Raw genomic sequence first — 16,297 nt, 5'->3', positions numbered from 1 at the left:
TGTTTCAGGTTTTGGATGAAAACGGAAAGGAAGCCAGACCGTTTTTAAGAAACTCCATGTTGTTTTCATGTGTTTCTGTACGTTAGACTCATGTTATCTTTACGTTGGATCAGACAGAGGAGCAGAACTTTATCTTTCCATAGTCTCTGCAATGTTAGATGTGGGTTCGCCTTTATGTTGCTTCTGTAATGTGTTTTTGAACTGGCCTCTTTCACTTGTCTTCTCAGATGCCAGATCTGAAGCATTGTATAGCACAGAGAATATCAGTTCTCTCCTTCTTTCCCTGTTTTACTGTCCTTCTCTATCTCAGGAGAATATAATTTCATGCTTTGAGCAGATAAGACGTTTAAAATCAAGCTTGTCATGAAGCAAATTGAGTTAGCTTTTTAAGTTAACCTTGAACAATTTTATAAATCCAATTAAAGAATGACTCACACCAACGCAGCCTAAATAGCAAAATATGTTGTCCCACTATTGATTTGTACTTCTCTTCTCAATATTGTGTTGGTGACCAATTGTTTGGCCATTCAGGCAATCAGGCTTGATATACACACACACCTTGTTATAGGGATACAGTGGGGAGAACAAGTATTTGATACACTGCCGATTTTGCAGGTTTTCCTACTTACAAAGCATGTAGAGGTCTGTAATTTTTATCATAGGTACACTTCAACTGTGAGAGACGGAATCTAAAACAACAAATCCAGAAAATCACATTGTATGATTTTTAAATAATTTGCATTTTATTGCTTTACATAAGTATTTGATCACCTACCAACCAGTAAGAATTCCAGCTACACACAGACCTGTTAATTTGTCTTTTAGAAGCCCTCCTGTTCTCCACTCATTACCTGTATTAACTGCACCTGTTTGAACTTTTTACCTGTATAACAGACACCTGTCCACACACTCAATCAAACAGACTCCAACCTGTCCACAATGGCCAAGACCAGAGAGCTGTATAAGGACATCAGGGATAAAATAGTAAACCTGCATAAGGCTGGGATGGGCTACAGGACAATAGGCAAGCAGCTTGGTGAGAAGGCAACAACTGTTGGTGCAATTATTAGAAAATGGAAGAAGTTCAAGATGACGGTCAATCTCCCTCGGTCTGGGGCTCCATGCAAGATCTCACCTCTGGGGCATCGATGATCATGAGGAAGGTGAGGGATCAGCCCAGAACTACAAGGCAGGACCTGGGAGCTGGGAGAGAGCTGGGACCACAGTCTCAAAGAAAACCATTAGTAACACACTACGCCGTCATAGATTAAAATCCTGCAGCACACGCAAGGTCCCCCTGCTCAAGCCAGCGCATGTCCATGCCCATCTCAAGTTTGCCAATGACCATCTGGATGATCCAGAGGAGGAATGGGAGAAGGTCATGTGGTCTGATGAGACAAAAATAGAGCTTTTTGGTCTAAACTCCACTCGCTGTGTTTGGAGGAAGAAGAAGGATGAGTACAACCCCAAGAACACCATCCCAACCGTGAAGCATGGAGGTGGAAACATCATTCTTTGGGGATGCAAAGGGGACAGGACGACTGCACCGTATTGAAGGGAGGATGGATGGGGCCATGTATCGCGAGATCTTGGCCAACAACCTCCTTCCCTCAGTAAAAGCATTGAAGATGGGTTGTGGCTGGGTCTTCCAGCATGACAACAACCCGAAACACACAGCCAGGGCAACTAAGGAGTGGCTCCGTAAGAATCATCTAAAGGTCCTGAAGTGGCCTAGCCAGTCTCCAGACCTGAACCCAATAGAAAATCTTTGGAGGGAGATGAAAGTCCGTATTGCCCAGCGACAGCCCCGAAACCTGAAGGATCTAGAGAAGGTCTGTATGGAGGAGTGGGCCAAAACCCTGCTGCAGTTTGTGCAAACCTGGTCACGAACTACGTTATGAAATGTATGATCTCTGTAATTGCAAACAAAGGTTTCTGTACCAAATATCAAATGTATTACATTTTGATGTATCAAATACTTATGTCATGCAATAAAATGCAAATGAATTACTTAAAAATCATACAATGTGATTCCATCACTCCAAAAATTACAGACTTCTACATGCTTTGTAAGTTGGAAAACCTGCAAAATCGGCAGTGTATCACATACTTGTTCTCCCCACTGTATCAACATTCCTTTAGAAGCACATTTTTACTAACCTTGTAGAGCAGGCTGTGCTCCAGGGAGGCGTGACCACATTTGGTGGTATGGCTTTGCGAGACGACACACATGCTTTCTTCTTCTTGTTCCATCAGCCATTGGTGCGTGGTCCATGAGGTGGAGTTCAATAGCAGGAGATCAAACTGAGAGCTGTTAACCCCTGTTAATCCCTACACCGCAGCTGTGCATGTGTGTGTGCTTGCGTGTGCGCTAGTGCATGCTTAAGTCTGTGAATAAAATCCCTCTTCCCATCCAATAATAATCCCAGACTATGAATGTGATAATGACACTTAACGTTGGTCACACAGAGGGAACTTAACAGGCACTGTCGTAGCTGGCTGGCGGCTACTGCATTGTGGGATTGCGGTGTGTTCATGACAGTAAACAGCTGTGCTAGACACTCACACACACTCCCTCACTCACACTAGAGATCCCACTAAACTGTTTGAGGATTAACAGATGGTTTGTATTTCTCTCTGTTTGACTCAATCCATTGCTAAATCCCTGTTGTTTTTTGAAGTCTTTTCTTATCTTCTTATCCCTGTCACCCCAAGACCTCTGGATTGTGTTTTCACTGTGTTTTGTGGACTCACTGAATGATATGGCTTTTTGGACATTCTTTGTTCTATGTGAGAGAATCAAATGAACTCCCGAAACATGGTACTGTGAATATGTTAGATGAATCCTCTCTCTGTTTCCCACACAAGCTACCTGTTTTCAACTTAAAAGAGAGAATCTGTACAGAAGAGACTGCCTCACCTGAGAGTTTGTGTGTATGTGTGTGTGTGTGATGGTACAGGCCATGACAGTGACACATCTCCAGTCTTCCTTATCCCTGTGGCAGTATGTGAATTTGCAGCCAGATCCTCTCCAGCATATGTCCAATTAGGTTTGAAAGGCAGCGAGGAGCTGTAGTGTCTGTGATTCGCCTCGGCAGGGGGGCTGTCCCAACCCTCGGCTGCCTCCCCTCTCCCGTCTGATCCCCGGCCTCAGCGCGTACCACACACGCCATTTATGGTTAACCGAAATTGCGGTGTAATTATTGAGCGGTGGGGGAAACAAAACGGTTCCAAACCCAGCTCTATTCCCTGCGCGCTGCGCCGATCCAACCTGTGATTACAGTATAGCGCATTTGGATCTGAATAGGCACATGCTCAAACACACACTCACACACACACTCACACACACAGGGAAGAGACAGTACAGAAGAAACACACTCATACAAGGGAATGTTGCAGAGCCATCGTAGGTCATAGAAAGAGAAACGGAGTGAGGAAGTGAGAAGAGAGGAGGAAGTACTTCAACCAATCTTCCATTTATACATTTCAGCCTTGTTTCCTGTGGAGACATACGATAAGATTATAATAACTTTCTAGAGCTTTTTTCTTAATTTAATTTAATCTTCGAAATTAGTTTTTTTTAAGCTGTGTAGATATCCACATTATTGAACATTTTCAAATTTTCATTGATGTCTGCCTTTTTCGTACCTTTATTTGTGTCTCAAAGGTTATTTCACGGAACTTTTGGTTACAGAACTCTACCAATGAGGCCTACCTACACACGCACCTGGGCTTTCATCTGTCGGCGTAGCCTACGAAACAGCTGCCGTCGTTATCCATCTAACGAAGTTCCATGCTAACTAGCTATAATATCACTGCCATGTCTTTCTGTCAGTCATGTCACTCCAGCGAGTTTCTGCGTTGTTTTTGGCAGAGTAGCCTTCAGCTGAACACACACACACCGACACACAGTCTTCAGCTTCCACCATCTGTCTCCTACTTCTCTCTCTGAGCCGAACACTCAGACTCTTCCATTTGCCAAAGTCACAGAGTTTTTTTCGTCTTTTTTTTCTGAATCCTGGAAACCTTGTGAAGAGGAATGGCGCGATGCCGACTCTGAGTGCTCTCTCCTGGGCTCCACGTGGAAGGGAAGGAGCCTGGCCAGCTGTTGGGTGGGTTTAGCTGCGCTTCGTTCTCGTGACTCGTCCTTCGTCTAAGTAATCAACAGGACAGGACTGCTCCCTGACGCTGACCCTTTTTTTTGTGTCAGAGACAGGTGTTCAAAAGTGTAGAGCGAGTGGAATTGTGTGTGCATATGCGTCTGTGCACATTCTTCAGGGTCTTTTTTCTCATCTTGTGTATGGCCGTATTTGTTTCGGGGACCCTACCTGACCCCAGCACACTGAGCTTCGATTGTGTCTACGGGTTAAGGGTCACAGACAGGACCTGATACCCCCTGTGTGTGGACCAGACAATACCACCCAGCTGGCCTCCGCTCAGACAGACCTTCTGCCATTCGGCCCGGGTCCCCCATGCTACCCAAGATCAATGACCAGCTACACCTGGACAGCACGGTCATATGTATTGTACCCCCCCCCCCCCAACCAGATAGAAATCCATATGTTCTATAATGTGATATCTCCCCATCTCTGTCTCCCCCTCTTCCATCTCCTTCCCCGCCCATTTCCCAGCAGGTCCAGGGGCAGCTGCCCCCACTGATGATCCCTGTGTTTCCCCCAGACCAGAGGACTCTGGCTGCAGCCGCAGCCCAGCAAGGCTTCCTGCTGCCGCCTGGATTCAACTACAAGCCAGGCTGCAGTAAGTTAATCTATACCCTTAACAAACAGACTTTTTTCACTGGTTTGCAACTGGGACTTCTTTGATGGTCACTTCAAGTATATTTCCTGGAAGTAGGTGCCTCCGGGTGGAATGACTACAGATAGGCCCATTCTCTCACCCTCTCTCTTTCCTTCTTTCTTTCTCCCTTTCCGTCACTCTCATTCTCTTTCTTGGCTCATCCCTCGACTTGGCATGTTCCTTTGTCTCCATTTTCAATTTTCCGCCCCAAAAAAGATTGTAAGCAACGGAAAAAAAACTATCTTCCTGCAGGACTTGTTATTGGCCGCCATGGTCCGGCTGTGAGGCAATGTGTTGTTTACTGCGAGAAATCAGCGCGTGTGTGCCAGGAACGACGTTCAGAATACCACAGGAACCCGCCAGGGGGTAGCGTGACCTGCCCCAGGTTCCCTCACATTAACACCAGCCCCTGCCTGAACACGGCGTCCAACACCCCCTCGCACACGGCTCCCCATGCAGACGGACAGACAGCAGACGGGCCCGGTCCAAGGTCCAGCTCCTCCCCCAGAAACTAACAGCTTCCTAAACAAGTCTCCTTCCATTTTCAATTAGTGCCATTATGTGCCATCCTCGCCCACTGCCCACTTAAATACCCCCGGCGTCTTGGAGGATTAGAACGGTCTTTTCCCTGCCTGAGCCAAGCGGAATGGTGTTGGCGTCATGATTGACGGGTAGTTCTTCTGTCCATATAAAACCCCCTATAAACGCTTGTATTTGAAAGTTCGACATGCATTTGAACTGTGAACGTCGCAATAACCTAAATCCGGCTTTACCACCATACCACATGCTACATGGCTTCAAAGTGTTATAGACCATCAACGCGGCTTATTGCATACACACACTACACACAGTGTGTGTTCAATCTTGTACTTCTCTCCATCCTTCCTTTTCTTTATCTCATTCCGTCTCTCTCTTGTGCTCCCTTCCTCCCTCCATTTCTCTCCATCTCTCTTTCTCTCATCTCTCTTGATCCTTCCCTCTCCATCTCTCTTTCTCTCATCTCTCTTGATCCTTCCCTCTCCATCTCTCTTTCTCTCATCTCTCTTGATCCTTCCCTCTCCATCTCTTTTAGTGAGAACTGACCCCATCAGTGGTCCGGGGAGAGACATCTCTCTGGCCAAAAGCAACATGTTTGCTTTCTTTATTCCTTTCTTTTGTTACAGCCATCCCCACGAGGAGCATAAATATCTGCCTCTCCGTTGTTTGTTTAGGGAGCAGGATGAGAGATCCTCTCGGTTCCAAATCACACCCTATTCCATACAAAGTGCCCTTCTAATGACAAGAGCCTTATATGCACGTTCGTGAACTATCTAGGCGACATTTGGAATGCAGACCGTCTCCCAGAATACACATCCACTGAAATAATCCTCCCTTAAAAATGCTTATTTTTTTTGTCCCAGAGTTGTATGGGAAAATTATTTTGGAGAGGCTGAGTGCTGAAGTCTGTTTTTTTGCTTATTGAGACGGGATACTGGATGGAGAGTGATTGTTATAAAGCCAGTCACACACACACAAACCCAGACACAAGTTAAAAGGCACAAAAAACACACAATAAGAAACAAACACATACACTAACGCCCACATGAAGGCACACACATTAAGACACACACACACATAAAGACACACATCAGGAAACACAAACACACACACACATAATGATACAGCAACACATTAAGAAACACACATAAAGACGCACAAGCGATGGTTGGTAAAGAGGTCCTGTGTATTGGCCTGATAAAGCCTTGGAACCAAGCCAGTCTGGGAGTAAAGATATGCCGGGTCATAGTCCCAGAACATTCTAATGGATTACCATCACTGTTCCTATCTGTCCTTCTCAAATAACAAACTGAAATGACAGTCCAAACAGGCATGTTAATTGTTTACCAAGCAGCTGGCATTCCATTAATTTATTAGAAAGTAGTGAATTAAAGTGCTATAACATGCTGTAAACTGTCAACAGCTGGCCCTATGGTAGAGGTTGGCCCTTGCCATCTTCACATCCATAGATCTTTTTTGTGGAATCAGGAGTCTTCCTCAAGGTCTGCCTGACCAAGACAACGGGTCAGGGTTTGGGTCGATTCCATTTACATTCCAGTCAGTTCAGAAGGTAAACCCAATTCCAAAATGTCCTCGTCAAAAAAGACTTGAAAAGAATTTGGAATTACAATTTAAATTTCAGGTTGCTTCCAGTATAGAATAAAAATGAAATTGCCCCCCCCCAACCCTTGCAGGAGGTTATATGCCAGGTTAAAGCCACGGGTAGCTTGTTAAACCCTGTCACCCCATCCCATATCTTCCCCCATTCCTTCTTTCTGCCTCGTGCCCTGACCTTTCCCTCCCAAAGTAATTACACAAGGCTGTCTGCAGCTGGGCGCTAATAACCTGCTCCATTCTCTACTCAGGACTCGTCTATTCTCCCAGTCCCTCCATCTCTGATTCATCAGCCTTCACTCACTCTTAACTTGGCCTAAGCAGACAGAGAGAGAAAGAAAGAGTGAGAGAGGATGGCATAAAAGGGAGGCAGAAAGGAAGAGAGTGAGATGGAGTGAAAGAAAGAGAAAGGGAGAGGTAGAAAGAAAAATGCAGATAACAATTGGAAGCACACAGAGGAAGTGTGTAGACCAAAGAGAATGGAGAAAGAGAGAGAGAGAAAGAGAGAAAACAGAGAGAGCGCTGTGACGATGACGTCGCCCGCCCTGGCTTAATTACGTCCAGGGCGTCTTTATCTTTAGACACCTTCAGACTCTTTGTCAGCGGGTATTAAGGAGAAGCCACACAATCAGCCTTTCATTAGAACCCAACAGGCTGGGGACAAAGGAGGGCTTTAGAACGGACCAGAGGAAAAAAAGGGGAGCGCAGGTGGGGGGGGGGGGGGGTGGAGAAATAGAAGGGATGATGATGGGAGGAGAAGAACAGAGGGTCTTTCTGGATGGCAGGTATAGAGGGAGAGAAGGATGGGGAAGGGGGTGGAGCCAACCTTTTGACTACAGGGCGGAAGTGAAAGGGGAGACCACTGACTCAGGAGGGTCAATGCTGCAGTAGAAGGGGTGTCGTGACAGAGAAAGGGGTGTTTTAGTACAATCAGAGGGGTGTGTTATGGCGTTGGGAGGTCAAAGAGGACAGACGAGAGAGAGAACGAAAGGGAACATCCAAATGACCGAGAGACTACCAACCGCAGAAGGGAGTGTCTGAAGGAAGGAGACTGACTGCTCATGTTGTTTTCCTCCTCCATCCAGGTGACCCCTATCCTCTCCAACTGATCCCGACGACCATGGCGGCAGCCGCAGCCGCCGCATCCCCGGGCCTCGGCCAGCTACAGCTGCAGGTAAGGCCAACCTCATGATCTCACCACGGCAGTGGTTATGATGATGACCACGACAAGAATTACATTGCCATTTCAATGTCTTCAGACTTTTCATTTGAGTCCAAATGCCCCTTTTCTTTACTGCCACATAACTTTTGAGGGTGTTCAGGGTCGAGGAAATGACACTAAAAGTTGGTTTCTCTTTGAAGCCATTATAAGGTCACCATAGCAATGCTGTTTTGTTGTCATGAATGACAAGTGGGCAGAGAGGAGACTGAAACCCTACTAATTGCTCAGTGAAGATTCCTAAAAGTCAAACTACATACGTTCAAAGAGCCAGTACAGTGCAACATCAGGTATTCTCAGCCTGGCGGTGTGATAGTATTTTGAAAACTTTAACACTCTGTGTGAATGATAGGGACGGAGAGGGTCTGAGATGGACAACGACAGGACTTATGAACAGTTTGGAGTAGACTCCAACTACAACAACTCTACATGGTGGTGTTTACAGGTTAGGACACACACACACTCCCCAACACACACACACACACACACTCCCTTAAACAGTCCCAGACACACTCCCCAATAAACACACACACACACACACACTCCCCAAAAAACTGTCCAATACACACTCTCCAAAACAAACATACTTTCTAACACACACCCCTTCCCAACACACACACCCACGCTCCCCAACACACTCACACACATTTTCCTCTCCAAAACACAAACACTCATACCCAACACACAACCCTTCCCCACCCCTGCTTGCTCATCTTCCCTTGTTTATCTGGTGGAGAGGCCCACTTGTTTGCTGCGTTGCTGTCCGATAAATCTAGAGAAGGGAAATAAAGAAATAAAGCAACACAGTAAATCCCTAACATCTGTTTGTCCGCTCTGAGAGAAAGGAGGAACAAGGACATGTTTTACGGCTCCCTCTCTGTCCCTGTCTCCGCTCTGCATATTTACAATAAGTGGCCTATTGTCAGTTAATCCAGACCTCGGAAAACAGATCTTAGGATGTGTCCTAAATGACTACCTGTGCACTCCTTTTGACAAGGACCCATTGGGAATAGTGCACATTTAGTACTCATTCTAAACATGCAGAACGAAGATATTAGCCACAAACCACGGCTGCTGCAGGACCCCTCTCTCTGGGGTTAAGAGCCTGGGCAGGCATCCTCTCTCCTGCCTGTCCCAAATACATTAACCCCAGATTCTCAGACCTAGATTGCCCCACAATGCATTATCGCTGTAATAGCGTGGGAGGAATGTGGAACACACACATGCATGATTAGCGAAACACAGCTGCACAAAACAAGCTGCATATTTACATGCATATTAAACAGAAGAGGACAGCTTTCTCGCTTCCTCCCTTAACCTGAGCTCTCTCTAACACACACACACACACCAGGCTGAGTTACATAGGTTAAGTGTTCCCTGTTAAATGCATTTGCCCCACTCTGAAACAGAGTATATCACCAGATGTAGTGTTGAGATAGAAGTAGGCTAGACTGTAATTGAGTGTAGCTGCTGTTGTCTTGTTGTCATATGGCGTTTTGTGTGTGTGTGTGTGTGTGTGTGTGTGAGAGAGGGGGTTGGGTCTTCTTCCTGCCTGTCCTGTTTGATTTTATCACAGCGAGATCTTGTCTCCATATGTTTAGTTGTGTTCAGATTGGGAAAGTCTCAATCTCTAAAGGCTTTGTTGTAAGGCAATTGGATTTAAAGGGGGGAAACCAGAGGGGGAAAAAACAACATCTATCAACATCGCTTGCTGTTGCTGGCTAGCAGATTTCTTTAAATCCCCTCTAAAGAAAGAAAAACCCAGATTAAGTCTTTGTTACAAAGAAAATGATTTAGGGCGACTAACCCAAATACAGATGTCTAAATGTGGTGTATTTCCTCTGGGAGGGAGCGTGTGTTTCTGCGTGTGCGTGTTTTACAAGCGCCTGCTGCGGAGTGCTGAGACTAACATAACAATTACCTGCCCCTGGGTCACAACCGCTGGAGCTGAGGCAACACAATACCCGCACACACGCACAGGGAACAGCAACACAGAAAGTTATTACCAGAAAAAAACACACACCCGCTAGAACACAGGCCCTGGCGTCCAAAAACGCTGTTCATGTGCGTGACACACAGGGACACGGGCACACACCTGCGCCGTCCTGCTGTCAGCAGCTGCGAGGAGAGTCGGCCGGTGGAGATCATCCAGACACGGCCCCTGCTCCCGCGCCGTCCTTCCCTCCGCTCCTCTTCCTCATCCGTCTCTGTGATAAGACCTGCGCGAGACAAAGGCTCCCTGTCACGGATATGTCTGCTCCTCTAGTGTCATTATCAGACGATAGATGATGTGAGAAAAGACAGAGAGGGGGACAGATAGTATAGGGGAGAGGGGAAGATGGGACAGAAAGAGAGAAGGGGGAAAGAGAGGGCTGGAGGAGGGGAGAGAGAAACCGAGAGCAGAGGATGGGGGGGGTGAGAGTAAGAGGAGTGGATGGAGATTATATTAGCAAATAAGACAGGAAGGAATCAGTGGATCAGAGTGGTAGGACGGGAGGGACAAGATAATCAGTGGCACGAGGTGAGGAGGAGCGGAGGAGGAGTGGAGGGGGTCAACAGTAGGGCTAAGGAGGTGTACTGAGGGTCAGTGGGGAGGGTCAGTGGGGAGGGTCAGGCATTGTACGGAAAGGCAGATGTTAGAACTTATTATACCAGATTACTGCACAGTACTGTGGGAGGGGGGAGGTAAAAGTGGAGAGAGGCACGACTGCGTAAATCCTGGCAATGGATTTGGAGAAAACGCGACAGATTAAGTTATCAGTCAAACCAGAGGAAGAGAGGAGAGCGTTATCTGGGTATGTGCATGGGTTAGCACTTTTTAAGCAAGGCTGATAAGACAGGTACTGGATACCGAACGCATTTGAAAGATTGCCAGAAACCGCTGGTATCTCCTGCATGGGCCGTTCTGTTATGTGTGTGGGAAAATGCTTTTACTGATCAATACCAGTAAAGATAGAAGGCTAGGAGGATTTCCAATATGTAGGCTACTATCTGTGGCGTCAGGACATTCGAACAGACACAGATGCGGTCACATGCACAAAACGTGCACGCGCAATGTCCCTGCTTTCAACTCTGTGTCAGCCAGTGAGTGAAAGAAGTCGATAGTGGTTTCATATTTTATTGTTTTCATTTCTGTCTGGGTCACAATACCACCTAATTTCTTTAGAATCTCATTTTAGAATCTTATTTTCGAGAAAGTAACTGAGAGACTGATAGAAGAACAGAGGGCTTAAATCCTGACTGGGTTAAACTTCATCCCTTCTCTTTGTTTTCTTTCTCCTTTTACCTCTCTCATCCCTTTTTCTTTCCCTAAGTGAACACCTATTGTCTTCCTGGCACAGAGTTGGACCTGTACACACCTGTTTGTTTATGTCTAAACATAATTTGTTTTGCTTTCTTGCTTGAATATTAGCTCTTGAGCTTATCTATATATATGAAACTTAATTTTTGTTTGTTTTGTTTTGTCTGCTGGTTTTCACACAATCATGCTTGAAACACAAAAAATGCTGGAACACACGCTCCTAAACCGAGACATGGAAAATAGAACCCCCACAGATCCGAGCGATCTCACTTTAAGGGATTAGGCCAGCAAGAGTGAAAAGAAGGCAGGTTTAAGGAGTTCAAACAGATGGCTCTCAGGCTTGAGAGACAGACAGGGGAGGACTGAGACACTCCTACCAAATCCCTGACACACCCCCCACGACACACACACACACACACACACACCATTCCCTGCACCATCTCCTTGCGCATGGCTTGGTTGTGGGTGACATTTAAATTCCTACATCTCATCCTAAGGAAAATAGGACCCCCCTACCCATTGTGTTCCTCTGTGTGTCTGTCTTCCCCCCTCACCACGACCCCCACAGCCAACCCGGAGGGCCCCTCGCTGTCGTTTCCTGTTTGATGACATGCGTGTCGTCGTGGCGATTGGGGTACGCTCTGGGTGTGCTCCGCTGTGTGTCTGTGTGTGTAAAGTGACTGTCACTCTGCTCGCTGTCCCATTGAGCGGGTTGACTGATGGAAGCTGGCTCTGTAATGGAACTCAATTCACACCGCGAATAACGCTGCACTTCACCGCACCCCAAATCCCAAAACACACACACACACAGGCCTCCTCAGGGTAGGTGGAGGGGAGGGGTGTTGTGCAGGGAGGAGCTGGCGCGTTCATGCTTGGGTCCCCACAACCCACCTCCAAGAGCCGCTGGCGGGGGTAATTGAACAGAAATGACCAACAAGACTTTTATTTTAACAACCGGTCCTGACCCTGCTGCCTGCCGACCGCCCCTTCACTGTGAATAGTTACGGAGCCTAGCTAGGATGCTACCGTTGTGCGGGCGCACGTCATTCTGTCAAGGCCTGCTCATACAGAAATGATAAAACATAGACGTATTAATATATTCATTTGAGATTCTGAAGGAAAACAAGTGCGTAGCGGGCGTCTATTAATATGCGTTTATAGGAATATTGTTTTCCTGTGAAAACAGGATTGAAATGTCTTTATTTGAGATAGCAGGAGGAGTGTGTCTAATGTGAAGCGGTGGCTGATGGGTAGTGAGAGCTGCCACGGCCATTTGCATAAAACAGTCTTTGTTTTCCGTCCGTGGCCGCGGGCCAGCAAGCAACAGAAGGACGGAAGTTCCTCTGACAACACAGTGGGCCGCTTCCAAACTGAAACCCTCCCTATACACACAAATACAATTAAAAAACAGCCCGTTCAGACTCAGAAACAGCTATTCTCTCCTTCGTCTCAAGACAAAGACAATTAACAACAAACGTATTTTGCTGAAAATCCTCGTAAAGGAACATGAAGGGAATCGAAAAGCGTTGAGCAGAAATAGCTGGAGGAAGATGAGAGCTTACGATGAATATTGTAGCTTGTTCGTTTCCAAGTTGTGATGATTATGCTGTGTATGTTGCCGTGGAAAAATATTTGCTGGAGAGAATTTTGACTGACGATTAGATTGTGTAAATATCCAAGAGCACTCCAAATGTTCTGGATATTAATCATTTACATGTTGCTGTTAAAATTGAATTTGCTATTGCGTCTCTGTGGACCGGATCCTGCCATAATTTGCTGGCTGGCATTTCACCCGTTTATTTGTTCATTCAAAGGCGAAAAACAGGTGTGTTAACCCTAACCCTGCACGTCTGTTGTCACCAGTGCCACTGAGCACATTTTTGTCCCGTCTGGCCAACACATTCACAACTTTTCCCCCTTCTTTCACTCAATTCGCTGATTCTCTCTATCAAAAGCACTTTTTCACCTTGAGTGTCTCTCGATTGCCCTCTCTCTCTCTGTCCGAGCCTGACCCAGTGGGATCCTGAGTGTTTCCTTCCCACGATGCACCTGGAGGGGACATCTCTCACTCAGAGATAGAGGCTGTTAGTGTGTTCCCAGGGGGCTGTGCGGCAGGGGAAGTGACAGTGTCCCTCTCTCTCTGTCACACAAACAGGCCATCATCCTCTCACTAATGGCCAAACAAGGCTTTTTTAGCTGTGTGTGTGTGTCCTCTAAGTATTCATTTATTCATGTAGTCCTTTCTTGTTTTTCTTTTTCCTTTCGCCCTCTTTCTACCTCTCCCCCCCCCTCTGTCCCCCTCCTCTCACTCCGTCTGTCTTTCCTGCCTAACTTTCTGCTCTGTTATCTCCCCACTCCCTCTCTCAACAGCAACTGTACGCGGCTCAGCTGGCAGCAATGCAGGTGTCGCCAGGGGCCAAACACAGCAGCATGCCCCAGACCAATCTGAATACACACTCTCCGACCAACACGCACCAAGAGAAAAGCCGCAGCACCCCGCCGCCCAAGCCCAAGGTACACTTGTTGTTTGTATGTCTCTGGAGTTTTTCTTCCGTCGGAGCATTCGTTCACGCATGCATTTCCCTGCTTGGTTGAGGGGCTTTTCTTTTGTGTCCGAGTCCAATAGCCTTTCCCTTACAACAAATGACAGGCTGTCAACAGGTGGCCCGTGGGTTCTAACCGTTGTCCGGGTGAAACTTAGGCAACAACTTCTTCAAAGCCACAGCTTGCCCGGCTTTGCTTGAGGCGTCTTCTCTGAACCTCTCTCAGCTACCGGTGGAGGTAGGAGAGTCACATGGCCTCTGGCATGCGTGAGTGTCTTTACCTTCCCTATCTGATGGAGGGGGGGTTCATGGCAAGGTCTGTGCCCATCCAAGCGTATTCCAACCTCATTGCTGGACCCCTCCAGCGGAACCCTCTGGTGGTCACTATTTCCTGCCTGCCTGCGTGTTTTAATCTCTGTCTTGGAGAGGCAGAACTTCCACGTGGTGGATGAAAATATCCCAGATGGACCCCAGGTCTGGTGACCCCGCGATCGTGTCTTTTTATTCTGGCCCTGACAGCCTCCTGCCATGAACACTGACACACTGCCACGTCCTCGCCACGTTCCAAGCCCTCCCGCCCCAACGCAGGCGGTCGTCTGTGGTTTTAGCCCTGACATGCATGTCTCATTAGCATTTATATGGAGTGGCCAGGAGCTTACTGTGATCCACGCCGGGGGAAGGGCCACCACGTAGCCGACAGTCAGATTCCAGGGCATGGGAGTGGACGCAACCCCCCCATCTTTTCTCCAGCGCTGCTGAAGTGGTGCTTTAGTTCAAGCACTTTCACTTCTCATCCCTTCATTTTTTCACAACTGTAGTTACTAATAAATGGCACCCTGTTCTTCGTCTCAGCCCAGGTTTGTTAGTCATCCTCCCATCTCGATTGCTCTCTGTTCTTTATCAGTCTATATCACTCATTCTACCAAGACAGAGAGCAACAGACAGTTTCTCTGTCTCTGAGTTTGTTTCCCTCTGTCTCTCTTTCACTCTCACTGTCTCTCCCTCTGTCTCCTCCTTTCCTTCTGTCTGACACTGTTGATCTCTCATTCTGTCTCTCTCATTCTCTCTTCTTCATCTGAGGAGGGTGGAGAGCTGCCGTCTCCATGTATATTTCAGAGGTGCTCTCTGCTCTAGATCAGGAGTCTGTTCATTTAGAGCCTCATGCTTTAGTTCTGACTAGAGGTCGGGCTGATCGGTCTGCTGTTGACAGATGTTTGGACTGGGGCGCGTGCCCCTTAAGTGCTTTACCCTGGGGGAAGGAGGTACAGGGACATACACGGCCACAATGTGGTTCCCAGCAGGTGCGGCCCTGCTGGGAACCACGTTCACACACACAGCGTAGCCATTTCTCTGACTGCCACACACACAGACGCTTCTGACTCTAACACACTGCTTCTGACTCAAAGTGAGTTGTTGGGAAGCCACAGCTAGCTTTAGTATTTAGAATGAGTGTATGTTCATGCAACAACAAGCAGAACCACAACCACTGTTAGCTTACTTTTCTACACTGACCACATCCAGCTGTTGCTGGAACCAGAAGAAAAACTGACCACCAGCTATAATAAGCATTGACCAGTTCTACGCAGACATGACCGTAGACCTATTATCCTTTCTGTCTTGCAATCGCCAGGCAAGAGAAAGTGGGACAGGAGCAAATAACAGGGCACAGTCGTAATTTACATTTAGTTGAGTTTGCCGCAAACATGAATTCAACGTCAGATCTCACCACTTCATTGGATTTTGACAAATTTGGGTAAACAAATCCTGTAAGTTTTCAACATCCACTTGTCATCATCCCATACATTTTCTGGGTTTTGAAATGATGTGGAAAGCAAAACTGAAACTCTTTTTGTCCAAATCCTTCTGAGAGACATTCTTGCCTCTCTCCCTCTCTCTGATTCACTGCTCTCTGACCAAGTGTCTGTTTAACGGTGTGATTCTAAGTTCCCTCAGCCGTGTGGTACTCGGTCACGGCGAGGAGGGGGGTAAATCAGTTCAGAGACCACAGAGAACCTGGCTCTATGTGTGCGCTGAAGCCAACCTCCACGGAACAGCCTGGAGAGCAGACAGCCCTACTCATGATGAATGGCAATGGCACACGAACACGCTGGTGTATATGGATGGTCGGTGGCGCACACACTTGTCCTGGTAATTGAACCGTCAGCGACCTGATAAGATACAGAGCGATGATGTCACTTTCCCATGTCAGCACTTCACTGGGGTGAAATACCGGAGAGGCCCTGCGATATGTCCCAGTTACAATCTCCACTCTCTCTCTCTTGCTCG

General features: G+C 47.1%; 1 protein-coding gene across 10 annotated transcripts in view; it reads left to right on the top strand.

The window, feature by feature from the left end:
* The window catches only part of sox5 (SRY-box transcription factor 5), a 243,323-nt gene that overhangs the window by 212,322 nt on the left and 14,704 nt on the right, over positions 1-16,297 (top strand). For 7 of the 10 annotated variants that reach the window (XM_010886837.5, XM_034290025.1, XM_034290026.1 and 4 more), the window contains 4 exons: positions 4,632-4,758; positions 8,034-8,122; positions 8,520-8,612; positions 13,839-13,982. In XM_010886837.5, coding sequence (XP_010885139.1) covers positions 4,632-4,758; positions 8,034-8,122; positions 8,520-8,612; positions 13,839-13,982 — 453 coding nt within the window. The remainder of the gene's footprint in view (positions 1-4,631; positions 4,759-8,033; positions 8,123-8,519; positions 8,613-13,838; positions 13,983-16,297) is intronic. The other 3 variants (XM_034290022.1, XM_034290028.1, XM_034290027.1) reach the window with 3 other exon arrangements.

Source organism: Esox lucius, chromosome 23 (assembly GCF_011004845.1).
Source record: "Esox lucius isolate fEsoLuc1 chromosome 23, fEsoLuc1.pri, whole genome shotgun sequence".
NCBI lineage: Eukaryota > Metazoa > Chordata > Actinopteri > Esociformes > Esocidae > Esox > Esox lucius.
This window is presented reverse-complemented; position numbering and strand designations above follow the sequence as displayed.